This window comes from Canis lupus, chromosome 2, assembly GCF_003254725.2.
Source record: "Canis lupus dingo isolate Sandy chromosome 2, ASM325472v2, whole genome shotgun sequence".
Classification (NCBI taxonomy): domain Eukaryota; kingdom Metazoa; phylum Chordata; class Mammalia; order Carnivora; family Canidae; genus Canis; species Canis lupus.
The window spans coordinates 72873533-72898758 of record NC_064244.1 but is presented as its reverse complement, the minus strand read 5'-3'; the positions used below and the strand labels follow the sequence as shown (position 1 = coordinate 72898758).

The 25226-nt window shown below is 54.1% G+C and overlaps 1 protein-coding gene and 1 long non-coding RNA gene across 4 annotated transcripts in view; one reads left to right on the top strand and one right to left on the bottom strand.

Annotated features, from left to right (window-relative positions):
* Nucleotides 1-2315, bottom strand: part of LOC118353920 (uncharacterized) — a 48605-nt gene extending 46290 nt beyond the window's left edge. Inside the window, exon 1 of the long non-coding RNA XR_004813586.2 lies at nt 2097-2315. This is a non-coding gene — a long non-coding RNA (uncharacterized LOC118353920). The remainder of the gene's footprint in view (nt 1-2096) is intronic.
* LDLRAP1 (low density lipoprotein receptor adaptor protein 1) lies at nt 1500-25211 on the top strand. 3 transcript variants are annotated; one of them, XM_025447194.3, is made up of 9 exons: nt 1503-1692; nt 10345-10487; nt 11305-11417; nt 13611-13725; nt 18963-19035; nt 19395-19481; nt 20039-20169; nt 21614-21645; nt 23168-25211. In XM_025447194.3, exons 1-9 carry the CDS (start codon nt 1605-1607, stop codon nt 23310-23312), a joined length of 927 nt encoding a protein of 308 aa, XP_025302979.1. In that variant the 5' UTR covers nt 1503-1604; the 3' UTR covers nt 23313-25211. The 3 variants fall into 3 exon arrangements, with proteins under 3 accessions (XP_025302980.1, XP_025302979.1, XP_025302978.1); XM_025447193.3 differs by having other exon boundaries at nt 1504-1692; nt 21611-21645; XM_025447195.3 differs by lacking the exons at nt 21614-21645; nt 23168-25211 and adding an exon at nt 21166-21593 and having other exon boundaries at nt 1500-1692.
* Nucleotides 25212-25226: the final 15 nt, after the last annotated feature.

Sequence of the window (25226 nt, the reverse complement as noted above, 5' to 3'; positions counted from 1 at the left end):
AAAAACTTACTGCCCTTGAAGGACCCAAAGTCTAGTGGAATAAACCAGAGTAGAAACAGGCAGCAGCAACACTCCACAATGCTGAGAGCTTAAGCCTATGGACCCCAAACGCAGAAGCCTAACAGATGAGTGACAGTCAGGGAATGCTTTCTGGAGGAGGCAATTTCACAGGTGAGCCCTCAAGGACAGGTCTCTGCCTTTCTAACTCATGAACTCATGTTTTTAATTCTTACAGACAGCCCTGAGGAATAGGTGTTATTGCCCCTTTTACAGGTGAGGCTCAGAAAAGTGAGTTCACAACCACCAAAAGAAGGGGTCAGGTTCAAATCCCCAGCATTCCTCTCTGACCTACAAGCCTGGGTTTGAGTTTGATCCCAACCTCTGACTTGCAGAGACCCTTCTTGAGTGCTTCTCTCCTGGGCTTTGGAATCTTATCTGGAAAGTGGGTGGATTGCTGGCTGCAGTGTTTTGGAGGGAAAAAGGACTGATGGCCAAAAAGCATTTAGTTTACAAACAGAGAGGAATGTCCTCACTACCCAGCTGGGGACATCACAGCCCCATGTTTCCCCCAATACAGGAAAATTGCTCCTGTGTTCTGAGCTAGGAGCAATCCTAGAGGCTGAAATTCACCTTGCTGAAGCTCTCCATCTAGAAGAAGCCAGGCAGTGGCATGGACACATGTTCTCTTTTGACTCCCTTTTGCAAAGCCTAACGGAAAGGTAGAGGATCCTAGAGAGAATTCTAAAGCCTGGACTTAGAACATCTGTGCTTGAGGAATTCTAGAATCCAGGCTCCCCCCCAAAATGCCTCCTACTAAGCATGGCAGGGTCTGGGTCAAGGTCACGCTGTACTTGGCCCTGGTAGATTGGAAGGATCACTAGAAATAGAATCCTATCGCCTTTGACAGATAAGGATTAAGACCCAGAGGAAGGAAAGAGTTGCCTAAGGTAACAGAGCAAGTCAGTGTCATAGTAGTGGGTACCCAGGTGGTATCACTACAAGGGGAGTGGGGTAGGGTGGGGCAGTCCAGGTGTCCAGGGTGGTGCCAGAGAGCAGCCTAGGTGCTCTTGGGTGAGTAAAATGCCCAGCTGGTCTTACTAAGGAAAACTTTTATAGTCCTGCCAGGTTCCCAGCAAAGTTCTACTACTCCCACGTCTCCTAAGCCTCCCATTGCCCTGAGCATCACCCTCCTGTTGGACAGGACCCTCTGACCCTAAGTCTGATCACCTGTAAAATGGGCCCCAAGTACCTTTCAACTGGGCTGCCTAGAAATCCTAGGAATGAGGGGATGGGGAGAGGGAGGAAAGGAGCGGGCAAGTCGGGCTTTGGACCTTACCCTAGGGGCACCGTTTGTGGGACCCCCTCGGGGAGCGAGGGCAGAAGCCCGCACTGGGCGGGGCGGGGCGCGGCCGCCGGGGGCGGGGCCTGGGCGGGCGGGGGCGGGGCCTGGGCGGGGGGCGGGGCCTGTCCGGCCATCGCCCCGCCCCGTCGGACGTCGGCGCGGAGCTCGCGCCGCGGGGGGAGGAGCGCGGAGCCCGCGAGCCGCGCGGCCCCGGCGGAAAGTTTTCCCTGACGGAGTTTTGGCGGCGGCGGCCGGAGCGGCCATGGACGCGCTCAAGTCCGCCGGGCGGGCGCTGATCCGGAGCCCCAGCCTCGCCAAGCAGAGCTGGGGGGGCGGCGGCCGGCATCGCAGTGAGTGTGAGCGGGCGCGCCGGGCCGGGCGGGGGTCGGGCGGCGCCGACCGGCCTCCCGCGGGCGCCGGGGGCGGAGGCCGGGTCCGGCCCTGCGGGGCGGGAGGTCGCCCGGGGTCACGTCGGGCTCCGGCTCCGGGGCGCGCTCGGGGCGGCGGGGCGGCGGGGCGGCTGGGGGGGGGGGCGGAGCCCGGGCGCCCCAGGTGCGGGCGGCGAGTCGGCGGGGCCGCAGGTGAGGGCGAGGGCACCTGGCGCCGCGCCGCGCCGCTCGGGGGACGGGGAGGTGCCCGCGGAGCCCCGGGGCTCCCCCGCGCCCGCCTCCCGCCGCCACCGCCCCGTGAGGTCGCCTTTGACTCGCCGTCGCCCGGGAACCGACCCAGGGGTGCGAGCGGGGTTGGCAGGTACCTGCTTGAGGTTGGGGCGAGGCTCGGCCCGGGGTCTCAGGGTGTCCGGAGCGCAGCGCCCCCTCCTCCTCCCGCGTCCAGGTGGCAGGGTGGCTAGTTTTGAAGCCTGTTTTCTCCCGCACTTTCCCCCTCGGGCTTCCAAAGCCCCCGGGCGCCCAAGCGAGTGGCAGACTCGCCGCCACCTCTGCCTCTCCCGAGGGTGTCTGGGAGGCGCCCCCTCCCTGCTCTCTCCGTCTCAAATTACTCCCAGGGAACCCGTCACCTGGCACCTTCTTCCCCTGAGGCCTGAGAAACCCAGCCCAGGTCTGTTTTGTTTTTGTTTTGTTTTTTTTTTCTCCGGGAGAAAGGGAGTGGATTGCCTGGAGTCCCAGAGGCCTTCCTGGGCGGTGGGGAGCCCGACCAAGACTTGTGGACACTCCCACCTCCCACTCCTGTCGAGCACCTGGGGCTCCAGGTTCTCCTCGCACCTAGAAACCATTGACACTACAGTCACACCCCACCCCCCTTCCTCCTCTCCTGGGCTCCGCGGGGAGCCCAAGTTCTCAGTGCCAGCGTGTCTGGGCCTAGGAAGCCCGCCCTGCCCCTCCCCTCCCTCTTGCCCCAGTGTGCTGTTGCAGCCGTAGCCACCTCCTAAACCAAGGCTGGCACTGGGAACAGGGACTGGTGCCTGCTGGTGGGGATGGGGTCGGAGACCCATCAGGGCTGGTTTGGGCCAGCCGGGGGATGCACCACCTCCCCCATTTATTGGCCCTCTAAATAGCCCTTTTAAGTATTTTTGGGATTTGACTGGGACTTTTGAGAATAATGGTTTGTTCCAGTGGAGGAACCCTGCAGTTTTCTCCTGGGATGAGGGAGGAAGAGGGTGCTGGGCAAGGGAAGAAAGCTTAGAAGCCTCTGATTCTGAGGAAAGGGGAGAGGTAGGCACCATGGATGGTGGAAAAGAGTTTCTCCTGCTGCCCTGATCCCGAACAAGTCATTCTTCTTTTTGATCCTCAGTTTCCTCACCTGCAAAATGGGGATAAAGAATTCTAACCTGACAGGGGTGTTGAGAAAGTTAGTGATAATGCTTCCTCCTTACAACCAATTGATAGTTTCCCTCTGTCCGGCTCCCACTTCCTGTCATGTGGACCTTCAACATGATGACTCCTGTGGTGAAACAAGTTTTGGGGGCCCAGAGAAAAGGAGAGGAGAACGCCCTCCCCTGCAGATCCCCAGAAAGCCCAGAGTGCTGTCTTGAGCTTTCTAGAATCTTCATCTGTCCCTTGTCGTTGTCACTTCCCTTATCTTTAAGTTGTAAATAGCGATAGTACCCAGCTCAGATTTTTTTTTTCTTTTTTTTTTTTGTGAGGATTAAATGAAATAGTGTTTTGCCTGGAATAGCAAAGGGATTCAATAAACAGTAACTCCTGCTTTTGTCACTTTATATTTTACACAGTTTTTGCTTCTCTCATTTCATTTGCTCCTTTGAAGTAACGGCAGGGATTCTTATCAGACCCGTGTCAGAGATAAAAGACCTGAGGTGTCAGGCTCTAACACAGCTTCCTAGACGCAGCACCCCACATCCCCAGCCCAGGGGTCTAATCCCCGTACCCCCTGCACTCCGGCCACAGGAAGAGCTGGGCAGGCCCCATTTTAGGTTCGGCTGACAACCCCTGAGAACAGTGGTGGCCACAGGGTAGAGAGGGAAGCTGTGGGGTGTGTCTGGGCTGAAGATGCTGAGAAGGTTTGGCTTGAGATGGTGTTCTGGCCACCTGGAACTGAGACCTGTGGTTGACTTTTAGGGCTAAAATGAAGCCAGTGGAGTTAAGGTTACACTTGACACCTGCTATCAGCTTTGAGCCTCAGCTGGGATTAGCACGATCGTTGTTTTATTTGTGGAGAAACTGAAGCCCAAAGAAGGGAGGCAGCTTGGTTGAGGTCACACAGCAAGCTAGAACCCCAGGCTTTTTTTGGATGGAACCTCATGACCACCTGTCTCCCGGCGGGTCGGGAGTTGGAAGGAGAACTGTCTCCCTTTCCCACACATGTCTTCCCCATCTCTTCAGGAGCCATAAATATTTAATCTCAGTCCCTAGTCAGAGATTTTCCTTTCTTCCAACTGCCTGAAAATTGACTCACCCAGACCACTCAGATCCCTTCTTGGAAAGAAGGGTCTCTCTGATCCTCAGGTTGCTTCCAGGTTGTCCAAGGACTCAGCAGGTAAAAAAATATGCAAGGTACAAGTTCCAGGAACGCTAGAGTCGGAGACTCTGTCTGTACTTAATTATAATATTCACAATAAAACATAGTGCAAATAAGCCCCCAGGTCATAATACTTATTGATCACAAACTGTGTGTCACACACTGATAGGTACTGGAGAGTGTGGTGAACAAGTCAGTCTGTCTGGAGGAGGCAGACAGAAGGACCAGGGTTCAAATGAAAGGTGTGGTGATAAATAGTGGTGACGCCATGAAGAAGGATAAAGTGGGCTGAGGAAATGGCGGGACCTTTCTTAGAGTAGTATCTTGCTTTGGGTTCTAGAAGGCAGGTGCTGAGAGAAGGATCTGAGTGCAGATAAAATCTATTTGGAAAGAGATCCCAGGAAATCTTTCTAGGAGAAGTGAGAGGGGAAGAGAGTCCAAAAAGTGGACAGTATGAAGTCAGTCACCAGCATGGGTGACCAGAGTGCCATCCCTTGGGATGCACTTTGGGAGCTTTGGGAGGCAGTAGAGAATGTGCTCTTCGGGTATTCTGTTTGAGGGGCAGTTCTTGGCAGTGGCGGGTTCAGGGATGGGAGTCCTTAATGCCCCAATGAGCATGGGCATTGACACCTCCGGCAGCCAGAGCTGCAGGCAGAGGTGGCATGTGTGGAAATGGTGTGTACTGAGGGGATGGCAGTGGGGCACTGAGCGTCCGTGCAGGCAGTCAGGAAGAGCCTCTCCAAGAAGGTGACTTGGAGCACATGTGAGGGAGGGAGGGAGGAACCTGGGAAGAGCCTTCCAGCCAGAGGGAACAGCAGGTGCAGGGGACGTTGAACTGGAGGCCGGGGCACTGCTTCTCACAGGTCTGGCGGCCGAGGGAGGCATATGTGCCTTGAAGGAGTCAGGTCATCCCCTGCTCACCCTGTTCAGGCAAGCATGCAGGACACGATGCCCATCCCTTTGTGTGATCCTGACCCCTGCTTCACACGGGAAGGAGCTCGGTGGGTTGCGGGAGTGGGCGAATGGCATGGGGCTGTGGGAGGCAAAGACCAGCATTGTCAATTATGAGTCATGGCCAGACTCCTCCGAGCCTCTTCATCTGTAAAGTGGGAATCCTAATATATCCTTGCCTCTCCTCAAAAATATTGTAAATGGCTGCGTGCACATTCAAGCTCTTAGCCCTCGACCCTGGGTAATGACAGTAGCTCACACTTCAGTGGCCCTCAGTATGTGCCAGGCATGGTTCTAAGCCCACCTCGGGTGTGAACTCATTTCATCCTCACAACAACCTTGTGCGGTGGACAAGCTTCTTGTCGCAATTTTTAAGTGAGGAAACGGAGGACCAGGGAGGTGGATGGAGTGCCTGAACCCCATAGCCCATCTCCAGACCCCATAGTTTTAACCTTTACAAGCATGTTTTTCTCTTACAGAGTAAGTAGCCATCCAGGAAATGAGAGCTTACGCTATCATCATTTTTTAATTATTTTCTTTTGATAATCTTAACAACTTCTGAATTTGCCTGGCACTTCTTACATGATGAACCTGTTTCTGATGATGTTCTTGAGGAACTGAACCCATTTGTCAGAGACTGTGGCCTTAGAGAAGCAGCTACATTCCAGGTCATGCCAGGGCTCGGGTTGCCTTCTCAGATGTTACTCTGTGGCTTCTGAGGCCACCTCCCCACCAGACTAGAAAAGGCTGGAGGCCAGGACCCTTGGATGGTCCCCCTGGCCCATGGGTTTGGCTATAACTTTGATGTTCCAGACACCAGCCAGGCTGGGTCTCCTGGGCAGCCAAAGGGGCACAGGGCACCCTGCCCAGCTCCAAACCCTGGGCAGGGGGCCTTAATGAGGAAAGAATACACGTTTGCTGCCGCGGGTTAAACTGGGCATATGGTCCGTCCCCAGCTAACTGTGACAGCAGGTCATCTGTAAAATTGCTAAGTTAAAATAGCGCAGTCATTACCCACCACAGGACCAAAAATAACCAGGACCGGAACAGGGCTGTGGACTCAGGCCTGTGTTTGCCTGAGGGCCTCTGGGAGCTCTTCCCAAAGCCCCGGGCTCCTCCTAGGAAGGAGCATGTGGCCGCCAGCCTGAGATGGATGGTGAGCAGACACAAACTCTGCATTTGTCATACTGAGTGCTCTTTGGTGCAGGTTTCTTCAGGGAGGGTGTGGGCACCAGAGACCTTATGAGTCATGCCCAGAAGGACAGTATAGGAGGGGGAGACAGATTTCCCTCCCTAGAGGGGAAGGAGGATCTTGCTGGGCCGGGAGGATAGGGTAATGGGAAGGAGGAAAAGGACGAGGCCGAGCCGTAACACTGGACAGGAGTGCACCTTCTTCTATTCCTGGGGGAGACGCACATGAACAAGAGTCCTTCAAGAGGAAGACACATGGTAGGCAGCTGCTGGCTGTGAGTGATGTGGCTGGAGAAGGAAGAGAAGGAAATCCATGCTCTAGAGAGGCACAGCGACCCTCTGACAGAGGGCCTCATCAGGAGGCGTGACCAAGGGCGGGGTCCTGTGCTAAGTACATTACGTTTTATTACCTCATTATCTCATCAAAGGGTCAAAACAGCAGCCCTGTGAGCCTGAGACTGTTGTTTCCCGCATATTATTGGAAGAGAAAACTGAGGGTCAGGGAAGGTAATGAATTTGCTCAAGATCATTCAAACAATGTCAGAATTGGGATTCTAGGATTAAGAGCTTTGCTCTTAACAGCCAGGCTATCCTGCCTTCAAGAAGGCTGCCTGGATGAGGCTAAATGCAAGGGGTTTCAATCAAATAAAGGAAAGGGCATTTCTGATAGAAGGAACTCCTTAAGCAAAGCTACAGAAGTGGGAAAGAAGAAGAGACTCTACATGGTTGCAGCTTCTGCTGTGTGTGCTCAGGTGCGTGTGAATGAGTATGTGCATGCAGGGATATTGTGGGAGAGAAGACTGGGACACCTGTGACTCCCCAGTAGTCATTGCCTGTAGTCAGAATTGCCTCTAGTGGGTTGGGGTATGTGTGTGGGAGTGAAGCTCTGCTTTGTGGGATCTTACCCAAGTCCCATCCCTCCCTGGGCCTCAGTTTCGTCATCTGTCATGTGAGGAGTTGGGGCAGAGGGTCTCCAAGGCTGATGAGTGGTAACCAGTCTACCAGGGCCCTCATGAAAGAGGCCGCAGAATAGGGGAGGGGTCAGGCCAGAAAAGGAAGAATGCAGAATATGCTAAGCATTTCAGAGGTCAGGGAGGACTGGGGATTGTTTTGACAGCAAAGAGGTCATCTGTGACCTTGGCAAGCTTTGGCCCTTTGGAATAGAAGGAACGGAAGTGGCTTTGGAGAGGGGCCAACTGAACCAGAGGAAATGGGGTAGTGGGGACACGAAAATGGCAGAGAGGAAGGATGCTTGCTGTAGGGCAGGGATGGATAATTAGATGAAGGAGGCCACCCCTGATTGATTGGTATTGCCTGCCTGGAGCCTTATATGGAGAAACAGTCCAAAGCCGTAAATCAGAGGGAATAGAGCTGCAATCGATTAGCAATGTCTGTCAAGGACATTAGCGATAGGCATTGCAGCATGTAGTTTAGATGCATCTGGGGTTGAGAGTGGTAGTTTGAGTACCCACTGAGGGGAAGCCTCAGGAATTAGGAATTGTGGGAAGAAGTATCTCTGGCTTTAGGAACTTCTTTCTGACCTTTTGCTAAAATCAAGGTAGTTTGCCTCATGAGAAGATTATATGGGCTACTGGTCAGGAGCTTGGGCTTTATTTACAGTCAGACAACAACTAATGTGACAAGTTACTTGTCCTTTGACTCTCCCTTCCCTCCTATGAAACAGAAATGAAAGAATGTGTGCCTGCAAAGTACTGTAATGTTAGAAGTAATGGTAAGAGCTGCTTTGTTATTGTTGTTTTTGTTGCTCGCTAGCTCTGTTCTGCACTGGTAATATGGTGGTGTTTGGTTTCTTTGAGAGCAAGGCTCAGATGTGATTTTCACCGGGACCCATCCCAGAACTGGGACACCTCAGGGACTTTCTGATTCTTTTTTGGAGGATCAAGTGAAGTAGGCTCGTGATTGATATAGCAGTGGATAGGGTCACTTTGAGGGTCTTCTCAGTGGGGGCTGGGCCTCATGTTGGGTCGGTGGCCCAAGTTCAAGGGCTAGAGAGCAATGGGCTGGAGATTGGAGCTAAGGATGGGGTTTGAGACATTGCAAGGCTGAAAGAACCCTTGGAGTTGTCCAGGTCATTTCTTCACTCAGCAAATACTGAGTGCCAACTACATGCCAGACTCTGGATGACCAGTCAACAAGTCCCTGCTCACCTGGATCTCAAACGGGGACTGGGTACACCCGTAAGTTCTTTAAAACAGCCCTCACCCAACATACGTGCATTATTTTTCAGAGGAGGAAGTAGTTTCAGAAAGGGACAGTGGCTTGTTCAAGTCAAAGCCAGAGAGGTGTGGGTATACAAGGCTCCTTCTGACTGGTGCAGAGGGAGGTAGAGCTCCGGGAGGAGTAGAACTCCCAAGACAGTTGCTAGGAGGGGCAGCATGGGCCAGACAAGGGAGAGGGGCCCAGTGCTGCCACCTGGACCCAATAGTGCAGGACCCTCGGAATCAGGCTGTGCCAGCCCAGAACCTCAGCTGCCCTGGCACCATTGATGCCCACTCCTAAGCTTTCTTCCTGTGGCTCTTCCATTACAGCCACTGAGGGCCTCTGGAGGAGCACAAGATTCTCTCCACTCCTCTCTCAGAAAATGGTCCAGGGAAGCTGGCCCTGGCCGTGGTGGCCCCTGGAAACTGGTTCCTCTATGGATCCTGCCCTATCCAAGATTGTGTGCAGCTAAAGAGCAGTTTCCTCCTCTTCAAAGTACAATCCTAGTACCTCCTACACTGCAGCATCGGAGAAAGGATAATAAAGGACAGGCAAAGGGCCTTGACAGGCAGGAGCATGGGGTGTTCATTGTCTTGGTGATCGGTCTTGGAAGGGTCCTTAGAGACCTTTCTTCCGCTTCTGGCTTCATTGCTTCCAGCTGAATGATCTGGGGAGGGATCCTGGGGTTGTTCAAACCACTGATGAAAACCACACATGCCCTCCTGCCTGCTCAGGGCCCTCTCTCATGTGGATGAATGAGGCAGGGGCTTTCCAACTCTCTCTCTCTCCATCTGTTTCCCTACCCAGTGAGCTGGGCTCTTTCTCCCATTTCCCAACCTTCCTGATCTCTGTCATGGCCAGAGTTTTCAGAGGACCTTTCCATGTGCCTTGCTCTGTGTCATTGCTTCAGCATTACTGTCTTAGAGAGGGGAAGGGACTTCCCCAACACGTGCAGGTGGTGGGAAGCAGAGCTGGATTCAGGAAGCCTTCATAGGATGTCATTTGAGCAATCACCTCTCCCATTGCCCGACCCTATCACCACCTCTTTCCTGGTCCCCCTCCTCCCTGCCTCTTCCTCTCTAGGGCTGTGCAGATGGAGGGCAGCAGAGCAGGCTGGGGCCCTGGGAGCCACCCAGGTTTGAGTGGGAACCTGGGAGGCTCACCCAGGTTGAGCCTAACTCCCAACCTTTTACTCACTGTATGTGGTCTTTGTCTGATGACTTTGCATCTCTGAGCCTCAGTTTCCTATTTCCTAATCTATAAAGTGAGGATAACATCCATGTCACAGGACTGTGCAGAAGATTCAGTAAAAAAAAAAAAAAAAAAAAAAACATGGTTTGCTCTCAGCAAGCATTAGTGTTGAAGTTGAATTTGGGCTTTGAACTTGAAAATATGGGTTCGGATCTTGGCTCTTATACTTGGCTGGCTCTTGGACTTGGTTGTGTGATTTTATCTCCCCAGGCCTCAGTGTCTTTGTAAGTGGGTATGATAAAAGTGTCTATCTCATAGATTGTCGTAAGACTTAATGAGGCTATTTTATATAAGGTTTCTTAGCGTGGTTCTTGGTGAGTACTGGAAAATGTTTGTTCTTTATTATAGGTAAAAATAATGGTAGATAGACGAACCCGAATGCCCCTTGCTACGTCTTCCCTAGGAAGTGGGGGCTGGGAGGACAGGGTCTGAGGACCTGTCTTCTTCCTGCCCAGAGCTGCCAGAGAACTGGACAGACACTCGGGAGACACTGCTCGAGGGAATGCTCTTCAGCCTCAAGTACCTGGGCATGACGCTGGTGGAGCAGCCCAAGGGTGAGGAGCTGTCAGCTGCTGCTGTCAAGAGGATTGTGGCCACGGTGAGCCCCAGGCAGGGTGGGGGAGCCATGAGCCAAGGGCCAGCTTCTTGAGGTACCACTCATCCCCTGCTTATTACCCTGATTGGATTCATCTGAGCTGTTCCTGCCCCTGAGTTCTCTTGCATCCAGCTTAGGGACTCTGGTAGAGGGGAGCCACTGGGCTTGTGGGGTCAGGGTCAGTGTCCTCCTCTCCAGCTCTTGTGGCCATGGCCTCTTCCAGCCTCCCCTCCTCCAACTCAGGTCCCCTGCCTAAGGGTTGGTGACTTAGTGCCAAGCTGTTACCCAATCACTTGCCCTCTGGCTTGAGGAACAGGGTAACCCACCAGAGACCAGCTGTCCCCCGTCCCTAGTCCCTAGTTCCCCATCCTGAGTAAGCATGGCCCTAGAAGTACACCTTCCTTGGTCGCCTTGGAGCCCTCCACACAGACCTTCACACGTGTAGTGGGTGGAGTGGGGAGTCCCCAGGAGTGATCCTGCTGGGTTGTGATAGCCCTGTCAGTGCTCAGAGTCTGCGGTCTCTCCTGTGTGTCCTGGGGCAGGTCCTTTAACCTCTGAGTCCATTTCCCCCAGGAGAAGCTCTGTTGCCTATAAGGATGACTCAAGGTCCAGTGCCTGGCAGACAGCAGGTGCTCTGTGAGCAGCTGCCCTGAGTTTATTACAGGAGAGTGCGGACTTCCATCCTCCCCAGAGTGTCTGCTGTCTCTACATTGAGGCCTCACTGGGGCCCCGAGTCTGGGGCTTGGACAAGCTAGGTGCAGTCCATGAGATAGGTCCCAAGTGGGGCACGCAGGCTTCTCTGACCCACATCTACCCCAAGGCCAAGGCTAGCGGGAAGAAGCTGCAGAAAGTGACTCTCAAGGTGTCGCCACGGGGGATTATCCTGACCGACAACATCACCAACCAGCTCATTGAGAACGTGTCCATTTACAGGTATGCTCAGCATTGCCCACATTCACTCTGCCACTTGGGTTAGTGGTGCAGGGGCTGGAGTTGGGGGGGGGGTCACCCTTTCTGAATCCAGGCTCCAGCACTTTCCTTCTGGTTGACCTTGGGGCCTCAGTTTCCTTGTGTGTCTGTGCAGTTGGAAACAGATGCTGCCTCCTTGTGCTGTTAGGAAGTGCTGAGTGCACAGTGCCTGGCTGTCAGTGGGCACTTGGTAGAAGGCAGTTGCTGCTGTCATTATTTCTAGTTGAAGTAGGCAGCTGAGCTCTAGTCAGGGCTAGGGCCCCCTCCCTACTGCCCCTCCCGAGGCGGGCTGCTGAGTCAGGCTTGGAGCAGAGCGCTGCCCAGTCTCTGCCTTTTTCTTCCACTGTGAATGCAGCAGCTCAGCTCTGAACATGTGGCCAGGCATTCAGGGAGGCCTCAAGGCAGAGTCTGAGGCCAGAGTGGGGATGGTATGGGGGTGGGCACTGTTTTCAAGGAAGCAGAGCCCAGCCCTTGAAACCTCAAGCTCTCTCCGTTCCCTCCCTTGGCTGGTCAGTTGTAGGATTTCAGTGCTGGAAGGGACAGTCCATTTTACAGACAGAGAAGCTGAGGCTCGGGGAGTTGCCCAAGGCCCCACAGTGAGGTAGTAGCTGAGGTGGGACCAGGGCACCAAGGCTGGAGTTCTGTCCAGTGGGCACCCAGCTGCTGGGCATCCCTCCACCCTCTTGCTTTGTTTCCAAGCACTGGCTCAATCCACTGGAGCACAAGCCAGTACTGGAGAGGTGAGGGGTGGGGGTGGGCGGGGTTTGGTCTTAGAGTTTCTGGCTGGTGTCTTCCTCTCACCTTCCTGATTGTGCCTGCCTCCTTTAACTAGGGGAGGGCTCACACCCAGCCCTTGCTGGCAGGGAGGACATGGAGGGCAAGAAATAGGAGGGAGGGTATAATATTTCCCAAGAAGGCAGAGAAGGAGGGGCCTGCCTGAGGGGACCCAGCAAGGCCTGCCCCAGGGAGGTGGCAGGAGGCTGGATTCCCTGGGATGGCGAAGAGGTAGCTGCTGGCCTGGGGGTCTTAAGTGGTGCTGATCCCTTTGTTCATGGCTGTGATAGGAGCTGGGGCCACACTGGGGGAAGGAGTTAGCTGAGCTCCTGTCCCACCTCTGGGCTGCCAGTCCCCCCCCCCCCCTCTCTTTTTAAAGATTTTATTTATTCATGAAAGACAAACACACACACACACACACACACACACACACAGAGGCAGAGACATAGGCAGAGGGAGAAGCAGGCTCCATGCAGGGAGCCTGATGTGGGACTTGATCCTGGGACTCTGGGATCACTCCCTGTGCCAAAGGCAGATGCTCAAGAGTTGAGCCACCCAGGCATCCCATCTCCTAATTGAGATTCCCAGGCTGAGCAGCCAGCAGGGAAGGAGCAAATGAGGGGGCATGGGGGCACGTGTTCCACCAAGAGGGGATTGCTGTGTATCCCTCCTGGTTTGGCTGGGGCTCCCAGTCCAGTCATCTTCACACACTCACCCTGCTCCCAGCTCCTCCACCTCTGACCACAGCTCTGGGACAATTTGCCAGCAGTGTCAGTCACACTGGGAGAGAGGGCCTAGAGCTCCTCCAACCTCTGGGCAGGGGCATGGATGGAGGGCAGGGAGGGAAGGCCTGGTGAAGGGCATCGGTGGGCAGGGTGGTGTCCTGCTTCCCCTTCCGTCTGGTCAGCCCAGACCCTTAAGGGTAGCCTGACAGTGGTTATAGCCTCTGGAATCCACAGGTGAGTACAGTTCTCAGCTCTGCCACTAGCTTGGTGGTCTGAGACCATTAGCTTCAGTTTTCTCGTCTGCAAAGTGGGGACAATTATAGAACCTGTTGGAGGGCAGCTCTGAGAATTAAGTGAAGTCATATCTAAAATGTTGCCTGGGATGCAGGAAGGGCATAGCCATTACCATTTTGGGGTATGGCTCAGTAAAGAGGGGAAGTACCCTGTCTTTCCCTGCATTCCTTCTTGCCTAGCCTGGGTGCCCCCCATCGATGGCCCAGAATGCCAGTCCCAGAGGCCAAAGCCATCTCCAGAGTCTCCCCCTGGTGGAGTAGGATGGCTGGCTCTCAGGGACTCAGGGGAGATGCCCTATGGGGCACCCCAGATGTGGGCAGGCCCCTGTGCCAGGTTTGGTGACACTTCCCCTGTTGTCTTTCAGGATCTCCTATTGCACAGCAGACAAGATGCACGACAAAGTGTTTGCCTACATTGCACAGAGCCAGCACAACGAGAATCTCGAGTGCCATGCCTTCCTCTGCACCAAACGGAAAATGGTCAGTGGGGAGGGCCTGGGTCCCTGGCAGGCTCTGGCCTTGCCTCAGCAGCCCTGCCCTTGGGGGGAGGCAGGACCCAGAGGTGATGTCACTTAATAGGAAGTATGAAATTCCTGGGAACCCCACGTGGATGGTGAGAGCACCAAGTAAGGCTGCAGTCACTGGGCAGTCTGTCATTGTGGGCTGCCCTGGCTGGCTAGCCTGGCCTGTGGGCGGTGGCAAGCCAACGTGGGGTCGGGGGAGTCTCTCCTGTCAGTAGTATGGTCTGAGGGTTTGGACCCTTGTAGGAATTAGTCCTTGGAGCCTGGTGATCAGAGAACCCAGGGGAAGGGCAAGGGGACTGGCTCTCTGTGACCAGAGTGGGGAGGGAAATGGCCATTTTGGGGTACCTACCATGTGCCTCTTTCAGTGATGGATTTTAAGGGATCTTCTGTTTAGTCCTCACAGCTCTGTGAGGTGGCAGCTGCTACTGTCTTCACTGTTTTTATTTTTAATGAGGAAACAGACTCACAGAGGTCAGCTGTCTTGCTGAAGATGACACAGCTGCCCAGGCAGAGCGAGGGTTTAAACCCATGTTTCTCCCCCTCCCTGCATGACCTCGGGAGCCCCGAGCTCCTTACCCCATTTCCAGGCTGCCTCCTCGCCACATCCAGCTGAGACAAGTGGGACCTCCGTGGTCTCTGCATTTTGTCTTGAACTTGGGGACCAGCAGCCAGAGTGAGTCCACTTTTATGTTGAGGCTTTCACTTTGGAGGCCCCAAGGTCTGAGCATCTGCTCTGTGAGGAAATTCCTGACATTTATTGGTTTAGTGTTGGCTCCTGTTAACCGCTGTGTGGAGCCCAAAGCCCTACTCACCATGCCCTATGGTCCTCCGAACCAAGGAGACAGGATCCTCTCTCCTCTCATCAAGGACACGCACTCTTACATGGCCCCCAGGCTTGCTGTCCCCATCGGGGCCTGCTTGAAATATGGTATTGGTTTCCTAGAGCTGCTGTAAGAAATTACCACAAATTTAGTGGTTTAAAACAATCCAAATTTATTCTCCTATGGTTCTGGAGGTCAGAAGTCTAAAGTGGGTCAGCAGAGTTGTGATCTTTTTGTAGGCTCCAGAGGAGAATACATTTTCTTGCCTTTTTACAAGTTTCTAGAGACCACCATTCCCTGGTTCCTAGCTCTTTCTTCAACCTGACGGCCAGCAGTGCAGTACTAGACTAGAAGAGTCTTCCTCCCGCTTCCATTGTCACTGGCTCTGACCTTCCTGCCTCCTCTCTCTTAAAAGGCTCCCGTGGCTGGGCCTCCTAGGTAATCCAGGATAACCCTCATCTCAAAATCCTTAACTTAGTCACATTTGGGAAGTTTCCTTTGCCATTCTAGCTAACACTCATGGGTTCTGGGGATTAGGATGTGGACATCTTTGGGGGCTATGATTCAGCCTCCCACACAGGTCTTTTGGAGAGAGCATTACAGGACGAGACAGATTAGGGGTCTGATCCTGGCTGATATGCTGTGTGATTATGGATAAGACCCTGCCCTTCTCTGGGCTGCTTGCCCATCAGCAGAATGAAGAGGGCACCTCATTGACCTCCAGGATTGCTCTGAAAGGCCCCTTTCTTATGTGTACCTTGTTTCTTTCCTGTAGACTCGGTGTCGCCAGCCACTCACCCAAGGCCTCGTGATGCCCCAGGTCCCTGAGCTGCAGTGGCTTCTCCCGTGACAGCTTTGTTCTCACAGACAGTGACTCTTTGCTTTGTCTCTTATGAGGCCACACAGACTTAAAAATACAGGCTCATTATGTCCCCATTGTTTGTCTCTTCCTCCCCACTGACCAGAGCAGGCACTGGGCAGGGGCAGCTGGCCCACAGCCACTGCGGCAGAGTGTGGACCCTGGGTAGGAAGGGCTCCAGGCTCCAGTGGCTTCCTCTGGGAAGGGGAGGCAGGGGGTAAAAGAAAGCGGATGCTGGCCCAACGGCTAAAGGGAGGCCTGGTCTGGGGCCAGAGGACTTTAGACAGGCTTGAACAGAATCAGCCTGCCCCCAGGCCAAGAGGTCAGTTATTGAGGAAAACAACCTGCCCACTGCTTGGCCCTGACAGCAGGACCCTGATCCAGCAGGGGAACGGCTACCCAGGCCCTTCACTTTCCCTGGCACATTTTGCTCTGTGTCAGGAGCTGACTGGCTTGATTCTGGCCTAGCCACCCTTTCTCAGCTGGCCTTTGCCCTTCAGGGAGCCTTGGGGAAACCCTGCAGACAGCCCAGCACAGGGCAGTGTAAACAGGCCACCTATTTACTGGGCCCAAGCTGGCAGTAGCCTGGCCATGTTGGAAATCATGAGATTCTCAGGGCTTGGTGGACATTTTTGAGAAGGAGGCAGAAGGTGAAACGGGGATCTCAGGTTCTGCAACCCCCTCTGCTGCCCAGTGCCTCCACGATGTTCGCCACTGCCTGTCCGGGGCTAAGCCCCGTGCTGGGCACTGGGTACCCAGGGAATCGGCCGTAGAGATACCAACAAGAGGGTGGGAGAGAGAAGCCAGGATTCGGTAACTGGAATATAGGGGGTGGAGGTCATTAAGTCTCACTGGAGGTCAGTAAGACTTCAAGAAGAGTCAAGCTTTGAGGGCGAAGGAATAAGAGGAAGGGGGTGGTGGTAGAAGAGTGCACGTACCCCAGTGTAGGAATCAGCACGTGCAAAGACACAGGTGCAGAATTAAATGGTATGATTGGTGGTTGAGGACTCAGCTGTGACTGGAGCCGGGGTGGGTGGCCGAGGAGAGTCAGCCTGCTGGGGAAGCTCGGATTTGCATGCTGACACAGCCCTCGTTGCCTTTGGCTGGGGGCCCACTGTCTTCACGTCCCCACCCCACCCTTTCTCGCGGGGCTGCCTGCATAATGGAGGAGTCTGGGACCACCCAGGGAGGGGAGGAAGGGGTTCCTCTCTGGGTCGCCCACCAGTTCAACTCAGCTCAGGCAGCAAAGGCACCAGGCCTCCTTTCCCTGGTGACTCTTGTTGGGCACGACCAGGATGAGTTCCTCTACAAAGAAATACTTCCCTGGGCCCAACTGGGAGGCCTCCGCCAGCACGCAGCCTCTGGATTCTGAAGTGAAAGTGGGGTTGCCGGCTTGACGGGGGCCCAGGGTTGCAGTGCAGGTAGACCGAGAGTAAACAAGGTGGTGCCCCCTAGTTCTACCCCAGGCAGCAGAGCCATTCTCCCTTACATGGCTGTTGGCATTCCTCAAGTAATCCTTCTGTGCAGGATTTATGCTTCTGGGGCAGCAGAGCCATAAGGGACACATGGCCCGACTTGGTCTGAGGGCTAGGCTGGAATCTGGGATCCTGGGGGGTCCTGAGCTAGACTCGGCCCCTTGCAGGAGCTAACAGCCTAGTTACTGGGAACAAGCCAGAGGCATGAAACACTGGGTGAGGTGGAACCCGATTCTGATGATAAGAGACCCACAGGCTAGAGGCACTCCTAGGAGGGATAAGCATTTAGCCTGCGGAATAAGGGACGGAAGACCTCCCCGTGGGCAGCCCTGAGCAGTCCTTTCTTGTAATGCTGCCCAGATTCCTGCAGCCGCCCCAGAGAGCAGGGCCCACCCCGCTCCAAGTCCCTGCCCATCCTGGGCTTGCAGCCACGTGCACACATGTGCATCTTGGGTTATATTTGGTTTACTTGCAGCTTGGGATTTCAGGGCAAAAGGGCAGGAGTGTATGCAAATGAACAAGTAGATTTATGCAAAAACAGTATCAGGTTCATGCCCCCAGATATCCTGGAGGCAAAAATAATGGTGTTTCCATCTCCCTGCCACATTAGGTGACCAGTCCTGTCTTGGGTGTATAGTGAGCTGACTCCGGCTGGTAATCAGCCCATATTTTTAGTTCATGGGCAATTCTCAATGGTAACTGGGTCTATTAAACTTGATTCAGACGTGACAGCTTAAATTGTAAACAGCTGTGAAGAGTTTCATACTTAATTACCATATTTAAGTTTTGCCATAAAGCACCCGTACTTCCATCAAAAATGTAAATGACGAGACATTCAAATGAGATTTTATACTTCGTGAAGTTTAATTGGCATGGATCAGTCAGCTTGTTTAAGGATTTTAAATTTTAAAAAAAGTTTTCAAGGCAGTAGCCACAGATTCATTTCTCAATTAAATCAAGTCGTCTGGTGGAGGGGAATGGAGTGGGTCCAAGGCTGGTTAGGCCTGAACTTGCGCACTTGAAAGAATCCGGTACTTTCTTCCCCACACCCAGGCTGTCAGAAGGAAGCTGGATGTCGCTTCCAGCTACAGCTGAGCTCTGGGGCTCCCACTCCTAGAAGCTGAGCTGTGATTAACCCTGAACTGGAAGCAGAGAGAGGAAGAGGCTGAGATGAACGTGGAGGCTGAGTGAGGCCTCTGGAGGCCTGCCCCTGGAGCCAGTGCGGTTTGGTCTGCTCTGGGGATCAGCGGTGTTTAGAACGGGTTCTTGCCTTTAGGGAGCACCCAGATGGGGTGGCACAGGAATGTGAGCTGGTGATTCTGTCATGGGCATGATGCCAGGGAGAGGTCGGTACCTGAGGGGCCTCCGTGCTGGTGACCTGACAGAGCTGGTAATATCTGAGTGGGGTTTGAAGGGGTAGATGGGAGTTCCTCAGGGGTGAAGGGCCAAGATGTGGCCCCCTCTGACAGGTGAGTTATGACACTGAATGGTTTTGGTCCCCTGCACGGGCACACATTGGCATCTTGGGTCCAGTTATAAGTCCCTCTAACAGGCATAGAGCTAACCAGAGTCTAACCTGTGCTTCTGGCTGTGGCTCATGCAGGCAGTGACCAGGCCCTTCCCAGTTCTGGCTTCTCTGTTCTCTGATTCCAAGGGCTAAGTTACTGTGTGAAGTGCTTAGGTATTGGAGTGGGGGCTTCTTGGAGGAAGTAAGCCTCCTAGTTATTTGAATATAGAGAAACCCAAAGGGAAGGGGAAAAAGTGGAAGGGAACAGCCATTGCAAATGTCAGGGCTGGAATAGAGGTGGGAACCCTGGCTGGGCTGCCGGTGGTGAGGATGTGGCCCCATCTGCCTGCAGAGGGTGTGGCCTCGTTACACCCCTAGGCTGCTTTGGTGACATGGGAGGGGCCAGAACTCTGCCTTCACCCATCTGGCAGTTCAGAGCCTTGAAGGAGCAGAGCCTCGGGGCTTGCATTTCAGACTTGCCATTACCTGCCTGACCTGCACCCCACCCCCAACCTGCTTCCTGTTTTTCAGGCCCAGGCTGTCACCCTCACAGTAGCCCAGGCCTTCAAAGTTGCCTTTGAGTTTTGGCAGGTGTCCAAGGAAGGTGAGTCTTGTTCGGGGACACCGTGGTGGATGGGGGTGGAATAGGGGAAGGCTGGTGGAGTAGAGAGGAGTGGGGAGTGGGTGGTCAAGCCCCCGGAGTTCAGGCCCCACTCCACTTCATCACCTACCTGGTTCGTGTCTGTGGACAGGCCCATTCACCTCCCTGAGTCCCAGTGTCCCCCTGTGAAGAAATGGGAACAGCCATCTCCCTTCCCCAGGGTTCTTGTGAGGGTCAGATCTGCAGTTTCTTTCCTCCCTGGTGGAGACCTACTGCCCGCACCTTGAGATTGGTTGCAGCCTGCCTCTGTCCAGCGATTGCTGGGGGCAGGAGTTCCAACACTCTGTGCTTTGGTCCCACAGAGAAGGAGAAGAGGGAGAAAGCCAGCCAGGAGGGAGGGGACCTCCTGGGCGGGGGCCTCCGAGACAGCACCCCGTCGTTGAAGAGCCGTGAGTTTTGGGCAGGGGGTGGGGCCAGAATCAGGCTGCATGATCGGGTCTGCCTTTCACCCAGAGGGCCCCAGTCCCTCCTGGGCTGGGGCAGACCCTTGGCTTCTTGTTTTTGTTTTGTTGTTAAATAAGTAATACATGTTCGTTATAGGTGAATTAGAAAATATAGATAGCGATTGCTCGTTTTGGTGCATGTTCTTACAAATATGTCTCTATGCAACTATATAAATATATGTGTACATCTCTGTGTAGGCATTTAACATCCTCTCATGTGGTCTCTTAAAAAACTTAACACCCTGTTGTGAATGTAAAAATTTTGGCCTAACACATTAACACATTAGCTGGGAAGAGGTTCTTGCCTTGTGGACAGCTGTCCAGCTGCTTCGGGAGGTGCACAGGTGGGGCTCTGGGTGGTCTGGTTTATAGGCCTGGGAAGGCCATTCCTGAGGATAGAGTCAGGACCAGGATAGCCTGGGAGGCTCCAGGATGGGGCTGGGAGATGAGGCCTGGAAATAAGAAGCTCCTCCCACTGACACACCTGACCGGACCCCTCATAGTGGTTGCCACTGGGAACCTGCTGGACTTGGAAGAGACGGCCAAGGCCCCGCTGTCCACAGTCAGCGCTAACACCACTAAAGTGGACGAGGCACCCAGGCCTCAAGCCTTGAACAATAGCAGTGTTGTCTGGGTGAGTGGTCATGTGGCCTGGGGACCCCACAGGGATCCAGCGAGCCTCAGCTTGATCTCTGGTTGAGGCCTAAGGCTGTTGTAGTGCCCAGGTCCTGGCACCCATGACTTTAGTCCTTTGGGAGGGCCAGACACAGCCCAGCAGCCCCCAGGCCCAGGGTGGGGGGCACACAATGTTCCCTTTGAACTCGGGGCTGCCTCCCCAGCAGGCTTGGCTCCCAGCACAGCTGTCTCCTCACAATGCCCAGCCTCTTGGTCTGAGCGTCCATGGCTCAGCCCACCACAGGACCAGCCAAAGGCTCCCTTGTTCTTGGCGTGGGCACGGTTTGCTCCCGACACCCCTCCCCGCTCCGCCATCTGAAGGAGGAGCCTGAAGCCTGGCGGTCAGCAGTTGGCCCCTGACTCACTCTGTGACTCAAGGCAAGCCCCCTGACCTCTCTGTGTCTCAGCTTTTTCATGCCCTCAATAAAGATGATGACCCCTGCCTGTAGCATCTCCCAGAGGAAACTAGTTTATTAAAAATTTTTAAAAATTTTTCACTTGGAAATAATTTCGGTCTTAACAAAAAAAAGCTATAAAAACAGTAAAAGCGTTCCTGTTCACCTTTCATCCAAATTCTCCCAAGTGCCAGCGTCTCACGTAACCACGTTACAGTGATCGACATCATTAACGTCAATCTGATGCTGCTAAGTAATCCAGAGGCCACAGTCACATTTCTCCACATGTATGTCCCTTTTCTGGTCTAGGATCACTTGCAGAATCACACGTTATTTTGTCGTGTCTCTTTAATTTTAAAATATCTGGAATGTTGACCTACTTGAAAAACTCAAATCCTCTTCCCTGTTGGGAGCCACCCAGCGGCCCCCTCGAGTAGGCATCAGTTGCCTGTTCTCTGCTGCCTGGGAACCACCCTTAGCACCTACCCCTCTACTCAGGGAAGCTGCAGGGAGCCCTGCCCATTGTTTTCTCACCTGAGCTCTCGGGTTCCTGCCACCAGGTATCCCTCATGAGCTTGGAATCCTGGCTCAGTTTTTGGAAGTGGATGAAAGCAAGAAAACCTTCTTCCCTGCCCCCTTTGCTCTTCAGCTTGAAAGCCATCGACTTCCTCCAGTCCAACCCCCTCACTTTACGGAAGGAAAAGCTGAGTCCCAAAGAGGAGCAGTGACTTGGCCAAGGTGTCACCTGGGTAGTGGCAGAGCTGCGAATTGCACCCACCCAGCTGCTCTTTCTCCTGTTCCACTTCCCAGGCTTGGGCCCATGGGTTGAGATGCGTGTGGCAGGGGCCAGGTGGGAGGCCTGTCTGGGCCTGTTCCCCGGCACTCACAAGACTCCTGTGCTTGTGTCTGAAGTCCTCGTAGCTTACCCGGGGCTGGGACAGGCCCTGGCTGTGAGCATAGGCTCCCCCACTGAGGGTTCATGTGTCCTGCTTTGTTTTCTCCAAGGAGCTGGATGATGGCCTGGATGAAGCATTTTCAAGGTAATGTTAGTTGGACTCCTTGTGCTGGCGTTCATGGGCTGGTCTCTGGGGTCCTTTGCCATATCTGAGAACATGAACTCTGACCTTTTCCAGAGCAAAAAAACTCCCAACTTGAATACCTCCAGGGATGGGGAACTCACTATGTGGGGTTGGCCAGGTCTGCTAAAAGGCTCTTGCTGTTGAATCAAAAACTGTTCCTAGTGGCTTCTCTACCACAGTCTGAGATGAACTCAGTACTCGCAGCTTGGGTTGATTCCCTCTTCCTACACTCGGTGTAGCCTTGTAGACCTGGCTTTTTGCAGACTTTGTTCCCTCCAGAGGCTTTGCAGTTATGGAAAGGGGCAGGGAGGAGGTGATGCTTAATTAAGCCCATGGAGCAATATATAGAGGAGGAATGTCAGGCATAGCCAGCAGATATTTTGGTCTTGCCTGAGGGTGGTGGCATTTCTCCATCTTCCCGGGGGCCCTTCCTGTAGCCATGGCTACCTTCATCTTGGGGACATGGCTTGGGGAAGGCTGGGCTGAAGAGAGCCCTGGGCAGCTCAGGGTTCTGAGCACTGGGCCTGGCCAGTCAGGTCTCCCAGTCTCCCTGGGGACCCCAGGCAGCCCCCTTCTTCCTCCCCAACCCCTCCCTGCTGGAGCCTGCTAGAAACCCCAGGGCCCAGCCAGGGCACCTGGGGTGGGGAGGTCAGCATGGGTGGCCCTTTCATGGAGGCAAAGACATTCTTTTTACCCTGTTTCACTAGCTGACTACAGCCCCCTCATTTTAGGAAAATCTTCCATTTGCTTTTTCCAGATTACTTAGGTATCTTGTGCCCTTTATTAACAACTCAAAATCAGCAAAGCATTAAACAGGAAATAACACCATCCTATAATCCCACAGCCCAGACTTTTGGGCTTAATTCATGCTAATCCTATACGTATACACTTTTTTTTCTTTTTGCCTTTATCAGCTCATGGTATTTGTATTTGGGGGTCCTCATTTTCACTTAACACTGACATATCAGGAGGTTTTCCCCAGGCTGTTAAAAACTCCTCGTAAACACCTCACTTACTGCCTCACATTCTTTTAAGGACCAGGGCTGTAATTTACTTACCTCTCCCCTATTCTTTGGATGCTTAGGTTACCTTCCTTTTTAAATTTGTGTTTTGAACAGAGTTCTAGGCAGTAGTCTGTCTGCTTCTGGCTATACCCCCTCCACCCCCCCGTATGCCCCTCCTGCCCTCACCAGCGCTCCTCTTCCTCCTCTTTCCTGGTGGAGTTGGGGCTGCTGTGGCTGCCCTGGCCTCTCTCCATGGCGGGAATGCCCCTGCCTGCCCCAGCATTTTCTGAGCCCTGTGGTCCTCCAGGGTAGACTCCGGTCCGAGGCTCTAGCTCTCCTGACATCCAGGGCTTTCTCCTCTGGCCCCTGTGTCCTAGCCTTCTCCCATCCATGCCCTCTCACTTCTGACTGGGAATGGGCGGCTCAGACCCCTGCCAGCCCCTTCCGGGGCCCTGGGCTCACACAGCTCTGCCTTCCAGGCTTGCGCAGTCTCGGACGAACCCTCAGGTCCTGGACATTGGATTGACAGCACAGGACATCCATTACGCCCAGTGCCTCTCACCTGTCGACTGGGACAAGCCTGACAGCAGCAGCACCGAGCAGGATGACCTCTTCAGCTTCTGAGGGCCCGGGCTGGCAGGACACATGACAGACCAAAGCCTCTCGTTGAGGGGTGGGCCGGCTCCAGGACCCCAGCCTCCCTCTGCTGGTTGGCAGCGCCCTCAGCCTTCGAGTCAAAGCTGCAACCAGTCAAGCAAGGGGGAAGGAGAATTTTTTTTTTTTTAGCCCCACTCTTTCTGTAAGAACTGAAGGATGCCTTGAATATTTATTCAGTGACTCCTGGTTCAACTCGGAAGCTGGTTTTGCGTCAGGCATGAGCGCAGTGTTTTAACCAGCTTTCTGCCCTCTCTCAAGCAAGCTCTGCTCTGCTGTTGGTGTCAGGACGGTGACCAAAGCATTTTTTGTCTCTCCTCTCTCTCTAAGAACCCAGATTTCCGTGGCGGCGCCCCCACCTCTGAGCACAGGAGGGCCCCGCAGCCTCAGGAGAGCGCTGTGTCCTCAAGTGTGCCTTCCACTGGGGCCCAGCAGGCCTGGGCTTGTGCTCCTGGCCCCGGGGCTCTCAGAGACAGAGGGGAGCCCCTGACCAAAGACAACATGCAGCTGGCACTTTAAAGCACGGCAGGTGAGGCCCCCAGGGGCTCCTCAATGGTGCTGCATTGCATAGAGCTTTCTGCCCTTACAGAAGGGCCCGAAGTCGCTGTGGATGGTCCCCATCAGTGCTCGGAACCAGTGGAACCGGCTGCCCACAGGTCCCCGGGGTCTGACTGCAACAGTGGGGATCATCTGTGTGTGACTGACCTCTGTCGGGGTCCCCCACCTGCCCCTTCTCCCCGAGCTGGACGGGAACGTACCCACTCGTCCTGTCTGTGTGGGTATCTCTGAGCCCCAATTCCCCATGCTTCCTGGGACTGTGTGGAGCCCAACACTGAGACCTGGTCAGGACATTTACGGAGGAGGAGACAGGCCCCAAGCCTGGAAGGGGTGGAGTGCAGAGTAGAACCGGATCTGATGCCAAAGTTGCCTCTCACCCTCGCCTCTCCTGGCTCACACCTCCTTTCTTTCTGGCTTTGTTGTCCTCCCAGGAACCAAAAACCCCAGCTATTTTCTGACCAAAATGTGTTTCATAACAAACCATCTGGTGCCTTTCCACACACAACTGGCTTGAGCCTCTGTGCCCTGCTAGTTGTCTGGCTGCCGATTTCCGTGGAAATGGAAGTGTTGATGCTAATTTGGAGGGTGAAACTAAATGAGATGCACCCCAAAGCATCGTGCTCTTCTTCCCTGACTCTCATCCCTGGATCGGGACGTGCCAGCAATAGTCTGTATCCTCTTAGTCTCCCTTCCTCCTCCCACCTCTCCTCCCCGTCCCCCTCCCTCCACCCCGGGGCTCCCAGCAAAGCTGCCAGTGATCTCTCCACCTGGAGGTGCCTCCCAGGCCTGGCTTTACTAAACTTGAGTCACCAATGATAGTTGGAGCGGGTTTCACCAGCCCGGGAAAAGCACACACCATTTCTAAGAATCTACTTCTCTAAGCACTTGAATCAGCACAAAGATAGGTGCCTGGCCGAGGAGTGGGGTGGCATTTGTAGCATCTTTATCAGAATGTGGGGATCAGTTCCTTTCCTGCCCAGCTCCTGCACCTTGCTGCCCACCCCAGACCTTGGTATTGGCCCCTGGATTTGTTACGAGGCAGCAAAGGTAGGGCCTGACACCAGCTGTTCCTGGCACAAGGGTCCAGGAGCCCTGAGAGGCCGTACAGAGAGTGTGTGTGTGTGTGTGTGTGTGTGTGTGTGTGTGTGTGTCTGAGTCCAACCTGGCCCTTGTGTGGGTCTCTTGGTGACACGCTGTTGGTGTACTCCTGTGTATCTGCAGATGAGTCTTGTGCTTTGCTTTGTGTTGCTGTAAAAGATGTTCTAATGAGGAAAAGAATAAGTAATAAAGGTTCTCTTTTTGAAATATAAAGAGCATTTGGAGGGA